Source organism: Rutidosis leptorrhynchoides, chromosome 3 (assembly GCF_046630445.1).
Source record: "Rutidosis leptorrhynchoides isolate AG116_Rl617_1_P2 chromosome 3, CSIRO_AGI_Rlap_v1, whole genome shotgun sequence".
Classification (NCBI taxonomy): Eukaryota; Viridiplantae; Streptophyta; class Magnoliopsida; order Asterales; family Asteraceae; genus Rutidosis; species Rutidosis leptorrhynchoides.
This window is the reverse complement of record NC_092335.1, coordinates 500,199,287-500,211,194: the sequence shown is the minus strand read 5'-3', so window position 1 is coordinate 500,211,194 and position 11,908 is coordinate 500,199,287. Positions and strand designations below refer to the sequence as shown.

The 11,908-nt window shown below is 33.2% G+C and overlaps 3 protein-coding genes across 4 annotated transcripts; 2 read left to right on the top strand and 1 right to left on the bottom strand.

The window, feature by feature from the left end:
* Window positions 1-271: 271 nt before the first annotated feature.
* LOC139901804 (uncharacterized) lies at window positions 272-601 on the top strand. The gene has a single exon (XM_071884480.1). The coding sequence runs from the start codon at window positions 272-274 to the stop codon at window positions 599-601; it is 330 nt and encodes a 109-aa protein (XP_071740581.1).
* Window positions 602-2,691: 2,090 nt separating this feature from the next.
* LOC139898234 (uncharacterized) lies at window positions 2,692-4,587 on the bottom strand. The gene is made up of 2 exons (XM_071880969.1): window positions 4,475-4,587; window positions 2,692-3,429 (listed from the first exon to the last, which is right to left on the bottom strand). The coding sequence occupies exons 1-2, from the start codon at window positions 4,545-4,547 to the stop codon at window positions 2,825-2,827; spliced, it is 678 nt and encodes a 225-aa protein (XP_071737070.1). The 5' UTR covers window positions 4,548-4,587; the 3' UTR covers window positions 2,692-2,824.
* Window positions 4,588-5,925: 1,338 nt separating this feature from the next.
* Window positions 5,926-11,704, top strand: LOC139898233 (snRNA-activating protein complex subunit-like). 2 transcript variants are annotated; one of them, XM_071880968.1, is made up of 11 exons: window positions 5,926-6,507; window positions 6,828-6,883; window positions 7,662-7,716; window positions 7,787-7,839; window positions 8,144-8,294; window positions 9,220-9,308; window positions 9,406-9,493; window positions 9,578-9,676; window positions 9,754-9,879; window positions 9,974-10,234; window positions 10,960-11,704. In XM_071880968.1, the coding sequence occupies exons 1-11, from the start codon at window positions 6,373-6,375 to the stop codon at window positions 11,239-11,241; spliced, it is 1,395 nt and encodes a 464-aa protein (XP_071737069.1). In that variant the 5' UTR covers window positions 5,926-6,372; the 3' UTR covers window positions 11,242-11,704. The 2 variants fall into 2 exon arrangements, with proteins under 2 accessions (XP_071737069.1, XP_071737068.1); XM_071880967.1 differs by having other exon boundaries at window positions 9,575-9,676.
* The last annotated feature ends 204 nt before the right edge of the window (window positions 11,705-11,908 follow it).

The following is an 11,908-nucleotide window of genomic DNA, read 5'->3' as shown; positions in this document are numbered from 1 at the left end:
GATGTGGCGCTGATGTGGCGGTGTGTCCTGGGGAGGAAGTACGTCATGGTTGGGAGTGGTCTAAGAGATCGATAAAGTGGACGACTTTTTTGACATATTTCACCATGGAATAGTAATCTAATCATCTATGTCTCAAAAAGTTATTGTTATGATGCACTCTGTTACATATGGAATCAAGTTCCCATACATAAATTAGAATAAGAAATAAGAGGTTGTTTACTAGTTTATGCATCCATCCTAACCAAAACAAAAAACTTCTGATAAACCCAAAATGGATCATGAAGGCACAAGCAGGAGACATGGAAGAAAGCACTCATCAAGTGAGAAATTGCTAGCTATAAGCTTAGGAATCATTGGTGTCATCTCACCACTTTTTGTTGATAAAAAGCCACAAAATTTTGAAGGATTCAAGCTTGAAGAGCAACATTTTCTTAGCATTTCGACTTATTTGGTTATTGCTTCGTTCGTTCTAATAATCGTTGCAGCTTTTTCTTGTTATTCGGATCAAAGCCTTACAAGGTTTGATCCGTATTGGATATATAGAGTTGGAGGTTCTTCAGGTGGAATCATTGCCCTTTTACTACTTCTTACCTTTGTTTAAAGGTGTAGAGCTTTTTAGGCTTTGAAAAGGTACATGACTATGTTCATGAGTGCCGGATATAGGATTTGTAGTCACTGGTGTTACCAGTTAAAATCTCAAAAAAAATTCAACTTGATATCTTATTTCAATTTCAATGGTGTCACCCACAAAAATGCACACGATACACTGATGTCGCTAGTTAAAAATCCAAAAAAAATTCCACTACATCGGTTATTTCAGTGGTGTCCCGTGCAACCACTGGGCCTAGAGTAAATCCACCCCTGATGTTGATGCTAAATCTTGTATAACTAGAACTGTTACGTAGCCAGTGGCGATTCTAGGATCAAAATTCAATGGGGTCTCAAAAATTTATTTGATAACTTTCTTCCACAAAATATTGAATGTGTAGGGTCAAGTCGGGTCAAGTCGTGTCGGGTCGGGTCGCGCCTAAAACACAAACATAAAATTGAATAATACGCGCAAAATATAAGGTTGTTCATATGCAGTAGCAATTTTAAAGTAGCAATTTTACAGGTAGCAATGCTCTATATAGTAGCAATTTTAAAATATTATTTTAGCCAATGACCTATACAGTAGCAATTTTAAATTGCAATTTTATAACCTATTATCAATATGAATCACATAACATTAACATTAGCTGTAAAATTGCAGTTTCACCTTACTTTTAAAAAAGAATAAGTTAGGTAGTTATGAGTATTGCTTGCAACCATATAATGCATTACAAATAACTATTTAATGCATTCACCATCTTGCTTGCAACCATATAATGCATTCACCATGAGTATTCGCAATAAAGCATGTATATCTGAACATAAAAATTACACGTAATTTGTCATAATATATGTTTGATAGTAAATTTAACAAATTTTGTTCATTCTTAGACAAACATTACACATTCAGGCGGAGGTATTGTAAATTATGTCATGTTATATTACGCTTTTATTTTGATTATATCTTTCAAAATAATGTAAGATTTCTTAAATATCCAATGGATATCAATTAACCCGCTTAATGCAGTGGATATGGATATAGATTGATGAACTAAATTTAAATGGATATGCTTTTAAAAAAAAAAAAAAATTAAATGGATATGAATATAGATATGGATGAACAAAAACTAAATGGATATGGATATGGCTTCACGCCTTCACCCGATCCATTGACATCCCTAGGATGAAGAATTGAAGATAGAACCGTAAAAAATTGTGATGTAGATGGAAGTCAGAAAGAATTAAAATTGGAATTGGACAAGGGTTTGTATATTTTTATATCTAATATATTTAATGACTCATACTATAAAAATCATATAATAAGTGGGTTAATTTCAGACACTTTAGTAGTCCAAACTATTAAACTATAATCTCTAAAAATTTATGGGGTCCCATTATTATATTTAGTGGTGTCCTATACGTAAAAAATAAAAGATTTGTGATAAATTTCAAAAAACTAGTGGTGTCACGGGACCCCGCGGGTCTTCACTTAAAGTCGCCACTGTACGTAGCGATAATAATGTTGGCTTTGACTGATATTGACCGAATTTTGACTAATTTTCCGAGTAATTCCGAGCTTGACCGAGTACTCGCCGAATAATTCCGAGGTCTGCAACGCTGCTAGCAGTTGTCCTAGTAGGAAATATATGTATTATAAGAGTTATGATAATGAAAATCTGTACTGTATATATAAACTATAAACTAAATCAATATGGAGCACATGCTTTTTTTTGTTTTTTTATTGCATCTGCTAATTTGTATATAAAAAGAAGTATCAAAATAAGTAAAGTTACAAGCCATTGTGGTGTAGCAGAACTTCATTAGGCTCAAACATACTCACACGATCCAATAACGAACCAGGTTTCAACCCAAAAGTTGCAGTTGTGGGTTTCCATACCCGAACCTGAATCTATCTGTGATAGTTATCTTCGAAAATTGAACTGAAATTAGGTTTGATTCTGATATAAATCAGATTATGCTATTAAAGTTTAAATGAATACTTAAGTAACAATACAAAATGAATCTGTAATCATACAATAAGATACAAAACCATATAAAATGATATTAACCAGTTTATCAAAACAGATCAAATTTACCAGGTAAAATATGTGGTACGTATGAATATGTATCGAATCAAAGATTCAAATACAATGAAATTATACAAAAAATCTCACAAATTCAAAAAGCTACCTAATTTTGCGCATATAATCCAATCATGATCTTACTCGATTACTCAAACTGCAAACATATAACAGATTGAAGCAAAAACTCCAGCAAAGATCATCAAAATGCTAACATTTTGTGACCAACCATCAGCACCACTACAATCATCATGGGCCCCACTAAAGCAGCCCGGTCTAGTTATCTTAGCCTCTCCACCCTCCAACACAAAAGTACTATTCGATTTCCCATTACTAAAAAGAAGACACCAGAAATACGGGCCACCACCATCGGTACCGCTCACAGCTGCCCCAATTTCAGTATAGGTAGAATTGTATATTACGCTTAAGCTTCTATTCTTCATGGTTAATATTTCTGTGAAGGCTTTATCAGGAGTAACATAATCAGACTGGCACCCAAGTACACGGCCTGTGATAGGGGAGAGTGTGGCTAATTCAACCCCACAGTTAGGTGCAAAAGTGTCGCTAAATTCTGCATCAGCAGGTTTTTTGGCATTGGGCCCACCAACATCGTCACATTTGCCTTGGTAGGCTTTGATGTATTGCAGCGCTATGCAGGCCAAACCAGGATTGTTACTAAGAGATGACGCTTTGTTTGCTGTTCGGTTACTGTTTACAATGGCTACAAGTTCGTCTGCTGGGTTGCTTGTAACATTTTCTGTTGATATTTAGAAAAGTATACTTGTCAGAAAATTAAAATTCTCACATGGTGCATATACAAAGAGTGTAAGCATGTTGCAGAAGGAGCATATAATTCTATAAATTGTACTGTAGTCAGTAATTGAATCAAGAATCAGTATTTTCGTTTAGAATCATGAGTGAACTAGGAATGAAAACTTAAACTTTTATTATCTATTTTATCAATGATCTATGATTGTGTATACTTAATAGAAGATCAGTTTAGTCATCTAAACCAAATTAGGCTTATCATGAGAACATTGTATGGGACTCATCTGTCAGTCAAACAACAGTATCATCATATACATCAATGAGCATATATTTCTACACACAATCACATCACATATATCAACAAAGTAAGAATGTAAAGAAAAACGTATACACATTGTTAAGCGATTCTGTTCGCCCTTAAAACGTCACTCAACTTAATCACCATCAAAACGGTGGGATATTGATAACTATACTAAAAATAACACATGTTATTCACGTACACGATGAGCATATAACAAAGGAGTAGGTTAAAATGCCTATTTCAAGACATTAAGCAGAAGTAACAGAGCTAAATTATACTATATCTTACATTACAGCAACTTGAAACTGCCAAATTAGTTGACAACAGAAGCATATATCATTGGATGAAATCTGAATGGATTTGAAAGACTACAAAGTTTTGCAATATATCATCTACAGGTATTTCAATTACGTTTTGCTATGATTTTTGAGTCGGTTGGAAGTTTGCTTCAATGTATAAACTTACAAAACAACCAGATCCACAAAATAACTGATCCAGTAAACAAGTTAACTAACTTTTGCACAAATCGAGCGCACAAACAATGTGATCTCAATTAATTAACAAAATTATATCAGATCACGAATGTGAAGCGAATAGATATGAAAGCTATAGATGATAATAAACCAGATCAGGTGCAAGTTGTTTAATACAACAGAATTAGGGCTTATATATAGAGAAATTGTAACGGAATGGAGATAAAAATGAAATTGTAAAAGAGAGATTGTGAGCTTACTCTCGTCGGCAGCAGTAGCACATGATAAAATGAATAGTATGCTGATGAATGTGATGCAGATATTCGCCGCCATTGATGTAAGCTGTCTGAATTTGAGTGATGAGGTAGGTAGTTGGACTTTGAAGTTGTAGTTTGCTTAATAAGGCCGCTCCCTCATTTAATTAATCCACAAAATTCTATAACTAATCTTTTCCTTTTTAACTGTCACTTCATTAATGGATTATTTTTATATTTATTTTAATTAATTAACTAACACAAAAAAAAAAAAAAAAAAAAAAATTACTTTTATAAAAATAACACTTATTAATAAACAGAAAGTGTTGTTTTAATATATTAATTTTAGGCGTTAAAAAATTTTAATATAAAGTATTGTACAACATGCATTAAAAAGTGTATATGATGCATTATAATAATCCTATATGGATATGGATGAACACTTGTACAATAGGAATCTAAAATACCGGTTATACTACACAAGACAATTTAAATAAGAACACAAACCAACATTGACGATCGGAAGAACGCCGAAGGCCACTACAACACACAAAGAACCTAGCAAACAGCGACGCCTCAACCGTCTGAAGAAGAGTCTAATCCGCAAAAAACCGTTTCTACCCCTAAATCTGAACCAGATCTCTAACAACGAGATCGTCGCCTGGACCAAACACGGAAACTGAGAGTTGATGAAGAAAAACCAAATTCAAATGTAGCCGTTACATTTGACTTTATAGCCATTAAATGATTAAAACATACGTTCTCCTATATGCTCCACAACGACTAAACTGAGTACGAGATTGGAAGGCGGGTTCAACGGCGGATTGGTAATATCGACGCCGTTGAACGACGGTTCCAACGGCGGTTCAACGACTGAAGCGACTCTTAGATGTTGAAAGGTGGTGGTCACATTCTTTTTATTAAACAAATAAAATAAACAACGTGATGGAACTATAGAAGATGTGTGTGGAAATATCAATCACCTTTTTTTAAAAAGCTATGAGATTAAGAGTGCGTTTGATAAAATTGAATAATTTAGCGTTGAATGATTCATAGCCTCTGAATAAAGTTTGTTCTGAATGAAAATAAGTTGTTTGATAATTGTTTTATATGAACGATATGAATTAAGTAAAATTGTTTTATTAATGTGTTACATGAATAAAATAATATAATATATATGTTGGTTTAACGTTCTGGATATGATTTGAAAAGAATATTATAGAAAAATTAGGCTATGATTAAGAGATTATTTCAACTCTAAATGGTTTAGCATTAAATTCTGAATCATTCAGCACTATATGTCATTCAGAGGTCAGAAACAAACACGCTGAATGTTGACTTAACCATTCTATTAAAAATCAAACAAAAGCACCTAATTCTCCACGAGCTAATCCGTACAAAATATATATATCGACCATTTTATCCTTTCCCCCAACTAAATATATCACGCCTTTTTTTTCCAAAAATCAAAACCCTTCCAAAACAATGCCCTAACTCTGTACACAGCTTTCTTCCAGCCTGTTTATATTCCAGATATCCTTTCTCTTCTTCTTCCAAAAATCTATTACGGTTTCTTCAGTTAATGGACAATCACGTATCGTATGAACCCTAGATTGGAATAACTATTTGTAGCCCTAAATTCCTAATCGATTTGGTTCACTATTTACACTTACCGCTGTTAAACCTTTCTTACAGCTCTGTTTTCGATTCAACCCGACCCGATTTCCAAGTCACGTGAGGCGCGTATGATCTGTAAAAACCTCAAACCCTACCTTGTTAGCTCTGTGCCAGTGCCGACTCATCTCTCGGTTAGAACCATTCCTATTTGTGTTCATCGTCTTCTTTAAAACTTTTCATCACCTGCGAATTATTCATTCATTTATTTCTTTATTTTATTTAAATCAATGAAAAATTCTACATCTCCATTAGAAGATGTTTACGTTTCGGTTCCTCGTGGTGGTCCGATATACGTCTCAGACATGGTTGGTCCACTCACAAGTGTTTCTGAATTTCAGTCATCTCTTCAAGATGAACTCAAGGTATATTTATACTGTACTAGTATACCGATTGCAAATTAGTATAATAATAATCATCATACAGAGCTTAATTCTTCTCAATCGTTTGTTAATTAATTGTAATTGTAATTGATTTATGTGCAATTGTTGAACATGAAATCCTTACATCAACTAGAATTATCTATTTCAATGATTTCTGTAAAGTAAGTCGATGTTGTAAATTCAGTTGTCTTTGTTACAGCCAAATGAAGTTCTAATAGAAATAGAAATACATTGTTGTGGCTTAATAGAAATTTTCGATATTATTTGGTTTTTGATCGACCTGGATTTTTGGTTTAATGCAGGATCTTAAAAAGGAGCTGTGTACGGACTTTACTGAACAACCTGGCGATGACATTTCGTAAGTATCGTGTATTTAGTTGGTTGTAAGATTTACATAATTAGCATCTGCTTATCGTAGATCCGTTTTTTAAATATGAAGGCTTAGATATATGATAAAGTGGAGGGTAGTTGAATGTGTGAGAGTTTAGGCTTGCTTACTTATGTTTGAGCCTTTCAAACTCATCCAAAATATTTTGAGATTGTCAAGTCAAAATACATATGTTGTGCTATAACTTACAAGTCATAGATGCACCTACTAATATCGATAACGGTCAAACAGGCGAACGGCCATAAAGTTACCATCGTTTATGAACTTGTTAGTAAGGTGTATGCTTTGCTTACATATGAACTGCCCTTATTCCACAAGGTAGTAGTAGTAGTCTTTATCATTTCAAAGGAAAATAACAAGAACACATATACAAGTATGTTTATTTATATATCAGCTGTAACTATTACCTAAGCAATTCAATATAATTTAGATTTGGTATATTGGGCTGGTTAGAGGGTCTTTTACTATCAGCTGAAATTTAACCATTTTCTTCTAGCAAATTTAGCCTAAAGTTAAGAATGTGGTTTGCAATTATCTTATAGATAAGGGGCTAGATGAAATTTAATTTGAGGTTTAGTGGCTATTTTGGGATGATACCTCATTGCTTGACCAATCTGTATGATTATAGACTCATCTTGTGCAATCTGTATGATCATATTTCTTCCAGTTTTCATGTTATTCGCCTATCGTTTCCTTGTATTGTTCATTTAAAGTGTAATTTACAGTTACTGCGATGCTACTTTTACAGGGTTGACGAACTTAAAATCCTCAGTGTGGAGGAGTTGTTCCGAGCAGCACTTCAGGTGTGAACCTAAGTTTTTTTTTTTAGTTCTGCTATAACTAGACTCTCATAACCTCATGAATATGTTGCAGGGTGGTAATTTGACTAGAGATCCTTCTTCATCATCAGAAACATACTCATATACGTAAGTAATTTTCTTGTGTAGTTTTTCATAGATCCATGTTCGAAGTGACCAAGTGTTCAATTTGAAAACTGTCTCTGAATATTTTTATGGCAAATAAATATATTAATACTTCTGGCAGAAATATTTTTTATGGTAAATAAATAAGTCTCTCTGACTCTTGTTTTTATTGAATGCGTAGATACTAGGTAACCCACCTTACAAATTTTGTAATATGAATTTGAAATCTGACTGTGAGTTCCTAACCAACCGGTTTTATTCTGTTTATTCGTTTTAACTGCATAATCTTATTAGATCTTTTTTTTAGGAATACGAATGAAAGCAATATCAATGATGAGGATTATGTACCTATAGCGGATTCTTCAAGTAGATCCAAAAGAACCACTGATACTGGGAAGATGAACAGAAGGGTATCTAAGAAGAACAAACGAGTGACAAATAAAGATATTGAACATGAAGTAAGGCACCTTACTTCATTCGTCTAATTTCCTTACTTTTTTTTTTGTGTGTAATAATCGTGTGAGGTCATAGGCTTTGTTATAATCAAATGTTCATTCATGTTACTACTACTAAATAGCAAAAGTTGTAAAGGTCACGAGATGGGAATGAGAGGGGTGTGATAACGTTGACCTTTAGAAATAAATAATTTAGATATATATGTAGGGCACAAAATATAATTTTAAAAAATATTAAAATTTTGACCAACTTTGACTTTGACCGATTCAGACCTGACTTTGCACGAATTTTACTGACTTTGACCCAACATTTTATGCGTTTGTGGGAAAAACGTTACGGGTTAGTCTTCAACTGACACGTCGGCAGACTAGAGTGTTAAATGGTATAGCCATTGTAGACATTGTTCTTAATAATTTGGCATTTGTTTAGAATGAACAAAGCTTTCTAGTTTGTATGTAATAGAGTTAACAGTTTTGAATAATTAATGATTTCTCATCTCGATAGTTAAAATGTCCATTTATGCTACTACTACAACTAGATTGTGTAGCCATTGTAGACATTTTTCTTGATATTTCTTTTCTACTTCTTGAGGTAATTACTTTCTCATTACTTTCTCATCACATAAAACATATATAATCTGTTGTTACTTTGTGTTAACCTGTGTACATTAAGTTAATAACGGATCACAACTTTTGGAAAGATTTCATAGCTATTTATACTTCGAGTAGTGAATTTATTACTTAGGGTTAATAAATTTAGAGCCCTCTTTCTACTGTTTCTGTGACTAGTACATTTTGTTTAGTTTTATCTCTAGAATGTTGGTTGGGCTAAAAACTTTCGATGTTGTAGATATGTGTTGTATTTATGTGTATTACTTCGATTTGCATAATCTCTATTAATCGTTATCTCCTGCATTTTCATTTTCAGGAAGATTATATGGCAGAAGTAGAGAAACTTGCTAAAATAAAACAAAAACAAGAAGACGATAAATTAGCAGCACGATTGCATTCTTTCAGGTATGTGTCTCAGGCTTTATATTAAATAACGTGTATGCTTGTGTTGTTTTTTGTTAGCTGATTTGAAATTTTTGGTTACTATGTTAATTTCACCCAGCGGTACTTGTGGGCCCATTTCATGCGTGAGTGCATCAGAAAAGAAAGAACGCATGTCATCGTTCAATCATACAAACTGTTTGACCCAGGTTTACATGTTTTTCAACATTTCTTTATCACGTATTTTTTTTTTTTTGGGTGAATTGTTAACAAATGTATTATTCTATTAGCAGGTGAAATCATCAAATACTCGTGAACACATACCACTGCATGATAGTGAAACCCTTCTTTGCGTAGAAGTTTATCATAACCGACGTGGAACATTGATTAAGGTTTTTCACCTTGTATGATTCTAAAATTATTTATTTTTATAATCACAGACATTCTAATTTGCGGACCTTTTTTGTAGACTCAAGAAATCTTGGTCCTTGGACAGCAATTATTAACCGAACTCAGAGATAAAGTATATTGTCTGACGGATCAAATCATGAAGTTAGCCAAAAAAGATGACCCATCTGGATATATCCTTATAGAAGTAATATGTTAGCCGAATCTATCTTTGTGTTGTTCACATACTTCTGTTTATTTTTTGCCCTTTAGTTCATGTATTAAAATTTTTGTTTATGCAGGATATATTTTACAATGATTTAAGAGATGCGCGTGCAACAGAATACAGTAAACCGATACTTGATTGGCTAAGAGAATCGAAAGATACTGCACTTGAAAAATGGGAATGCATTATATCTGGTGAACTGCAGCAGAAGCAAAAAGAATATATAGGATGTGGAATTGGGCCAAAATTGCCTCAACTTAAATCTCGCCCAATGCAGGCAACACGTTTTTGTGACTTAAATTTTCGTCTTGGTGCAGGGTATCTTTATTGTCATCAGGTAAAAAATTTACTTTTATATCTTCTTTTCTTGAATTGACCCATCTTTAAAAGTAGAAGCTTTGACCCGTTTGCTTATCAATGGTGTATGTGGGTTTTTGTGTTATGTCTAAATGGGCATATGGGTAAATATTATAAAGAGTAGCTAAAAGGATCGCCTTAAACAAGTTGAAGCCTACAGTTTATTTATAATTTTTTTTTTAAAATATAGTTTGTTCAAGGGGAATTACATAACAAATGTAACATGCTATGAGTAAGAAACTTTCAAAAACATCTATAAAAGGTCATTTTGGCACAAGCATATGTTACCCCTTTTATGTACAAAATTGATATTGATTAAATTACGTTGACCTTTTGAAAGTTTGTGAAATGGGGGAATAAAATTTTCACACGAGTATGCCACATGTAAATGCACTCTTTATTTTTGTAAATTATGTTCGTACACAAATATTCGAGCCTTTCGAGGTTAGATATGTTGACCTTTTGAAAGTTTGAGAAAATTTAATGAGGGAATAAAATTTTCACATGAGTATGCCACATGTAAATGCACTCTGTATTTTTGTAAATTATGTTCGTACACAGATATTCGAGCCTTTCGAGGTTAGATATCTTGATCCGTTACCCACATGTCCATCCTACCCATTTATACACTTCCCTGAATCCATGATAAGCGAATCTACGAATACAAATTCGTCTAGCTAACTTGATATCTTGTTGGTGATATAGGGAGATTGCAAGCATATAATGGTGATTCGGGACATGAGATTAATTCATCAGGAAGATGTACAAAATCGATCTTCTTATCCCTTGATTTTGTTCCAATCAAAATTGCGTTTTCAAAAGTGCTCGTGCTGTAAGATATTTCGTGCAACAAAAGTGACCATGCATGACAAATGGGCTCCAGAGAACCCTTGCTATTTTTGCGGAATTTGTTATTTCATGCTTCATTATTCAGACGAAAAACTCATATATGATGACTTCGAGGTGTTCGATTATATTCATGACTAGTATCAACCGAGCCTTCGTATCACACAGCTTGGCCCCAATGAAATGTGCCATTTCGGGCGAAGTATCGGGCTACAGGTTTTAGGCTACTTGCATATTGAGTTTTGGTGTCATTTGTTGTGTTTCTTACACAAATATATCAAGTTTAATGCAATGATGGAAAGCTTCTGTTTGTTTCATCATATTGATGAGTATCATCATGAGTATAACATAAGATGCTGTCCTTAGCATATTGCATAATTCTTTATTGTCAGCAATGACTATATTGTACCCAACACAAATATCTATGTAAATACAATATGATCAATAACTTTACTAGTATGTTTCAAAATAAAGTTACATAATAAGTGCACAAATAATCATATGGACACTAGAGAAAATTTTATAATGGTTGACAGTGGCCGGGGCTGGAGATTTTCTTGTATGCAATTTCTTTTGCCTTAGTATATGATTAATTTTCTATGCATTATGGTTGCGAAATGACTCATTTTACTCTCGAAAAGAAGAATAATTTTATGTATCTTATTTAGAGATGACAATGGATATTTTATTCATGGGTATCATTCGATTCATTATAATGGATATGAATGATCCTAATGGATATGGATATAGATGATTTAAATATTTTATGAATCGAATATGGATGAAAATCTATCATCCATAGATATAT

Bases quoted from the DNA above. Each gene is read 5' to 3' on its own strand.
- LOC139901804 (XM_071884480.1), top strand. From the start codon at position 272: ATGGATCATGAAGGCACAAGCAGGAGACATGGAAGAAAGCACTCATCA.
- LOC139898234 (XM_071880969.1), bottom strand. From the start codon at position 4,547: ATGGCGGCGAATATCTGCATCACATTCATCAGCATACTATTCATTTTA. The intron at 3,430-4,474 runs GTAAGCTCACAA...AAATATCAACAG, and splicing joins TGCTACTGCTGCCGACGAGA to AAAATGTTACAAGCAACCCA.
- LOC139898233 (XM_071880967.1), top strand. From the start codon at position 6,373: ATGAAAAATTCTACATCTCCATTAGAAGATGTTTACGTTTCGGTTCCT. The intron at 6,508-6,827 runs GTATATTTATAC...GGTTTAATGCAG, and splicing joins CTCTTCAAGATGAACTCAAG to GATCTTAAAAAGGAGCTGTG. The intron at 10,235-10,959 runs GTAAAAAATTTA...TTGGTGATATAG, and splicing joins GGTATCTTTATTGTCATCAG to GGAGATTGCAAGCATATAAT.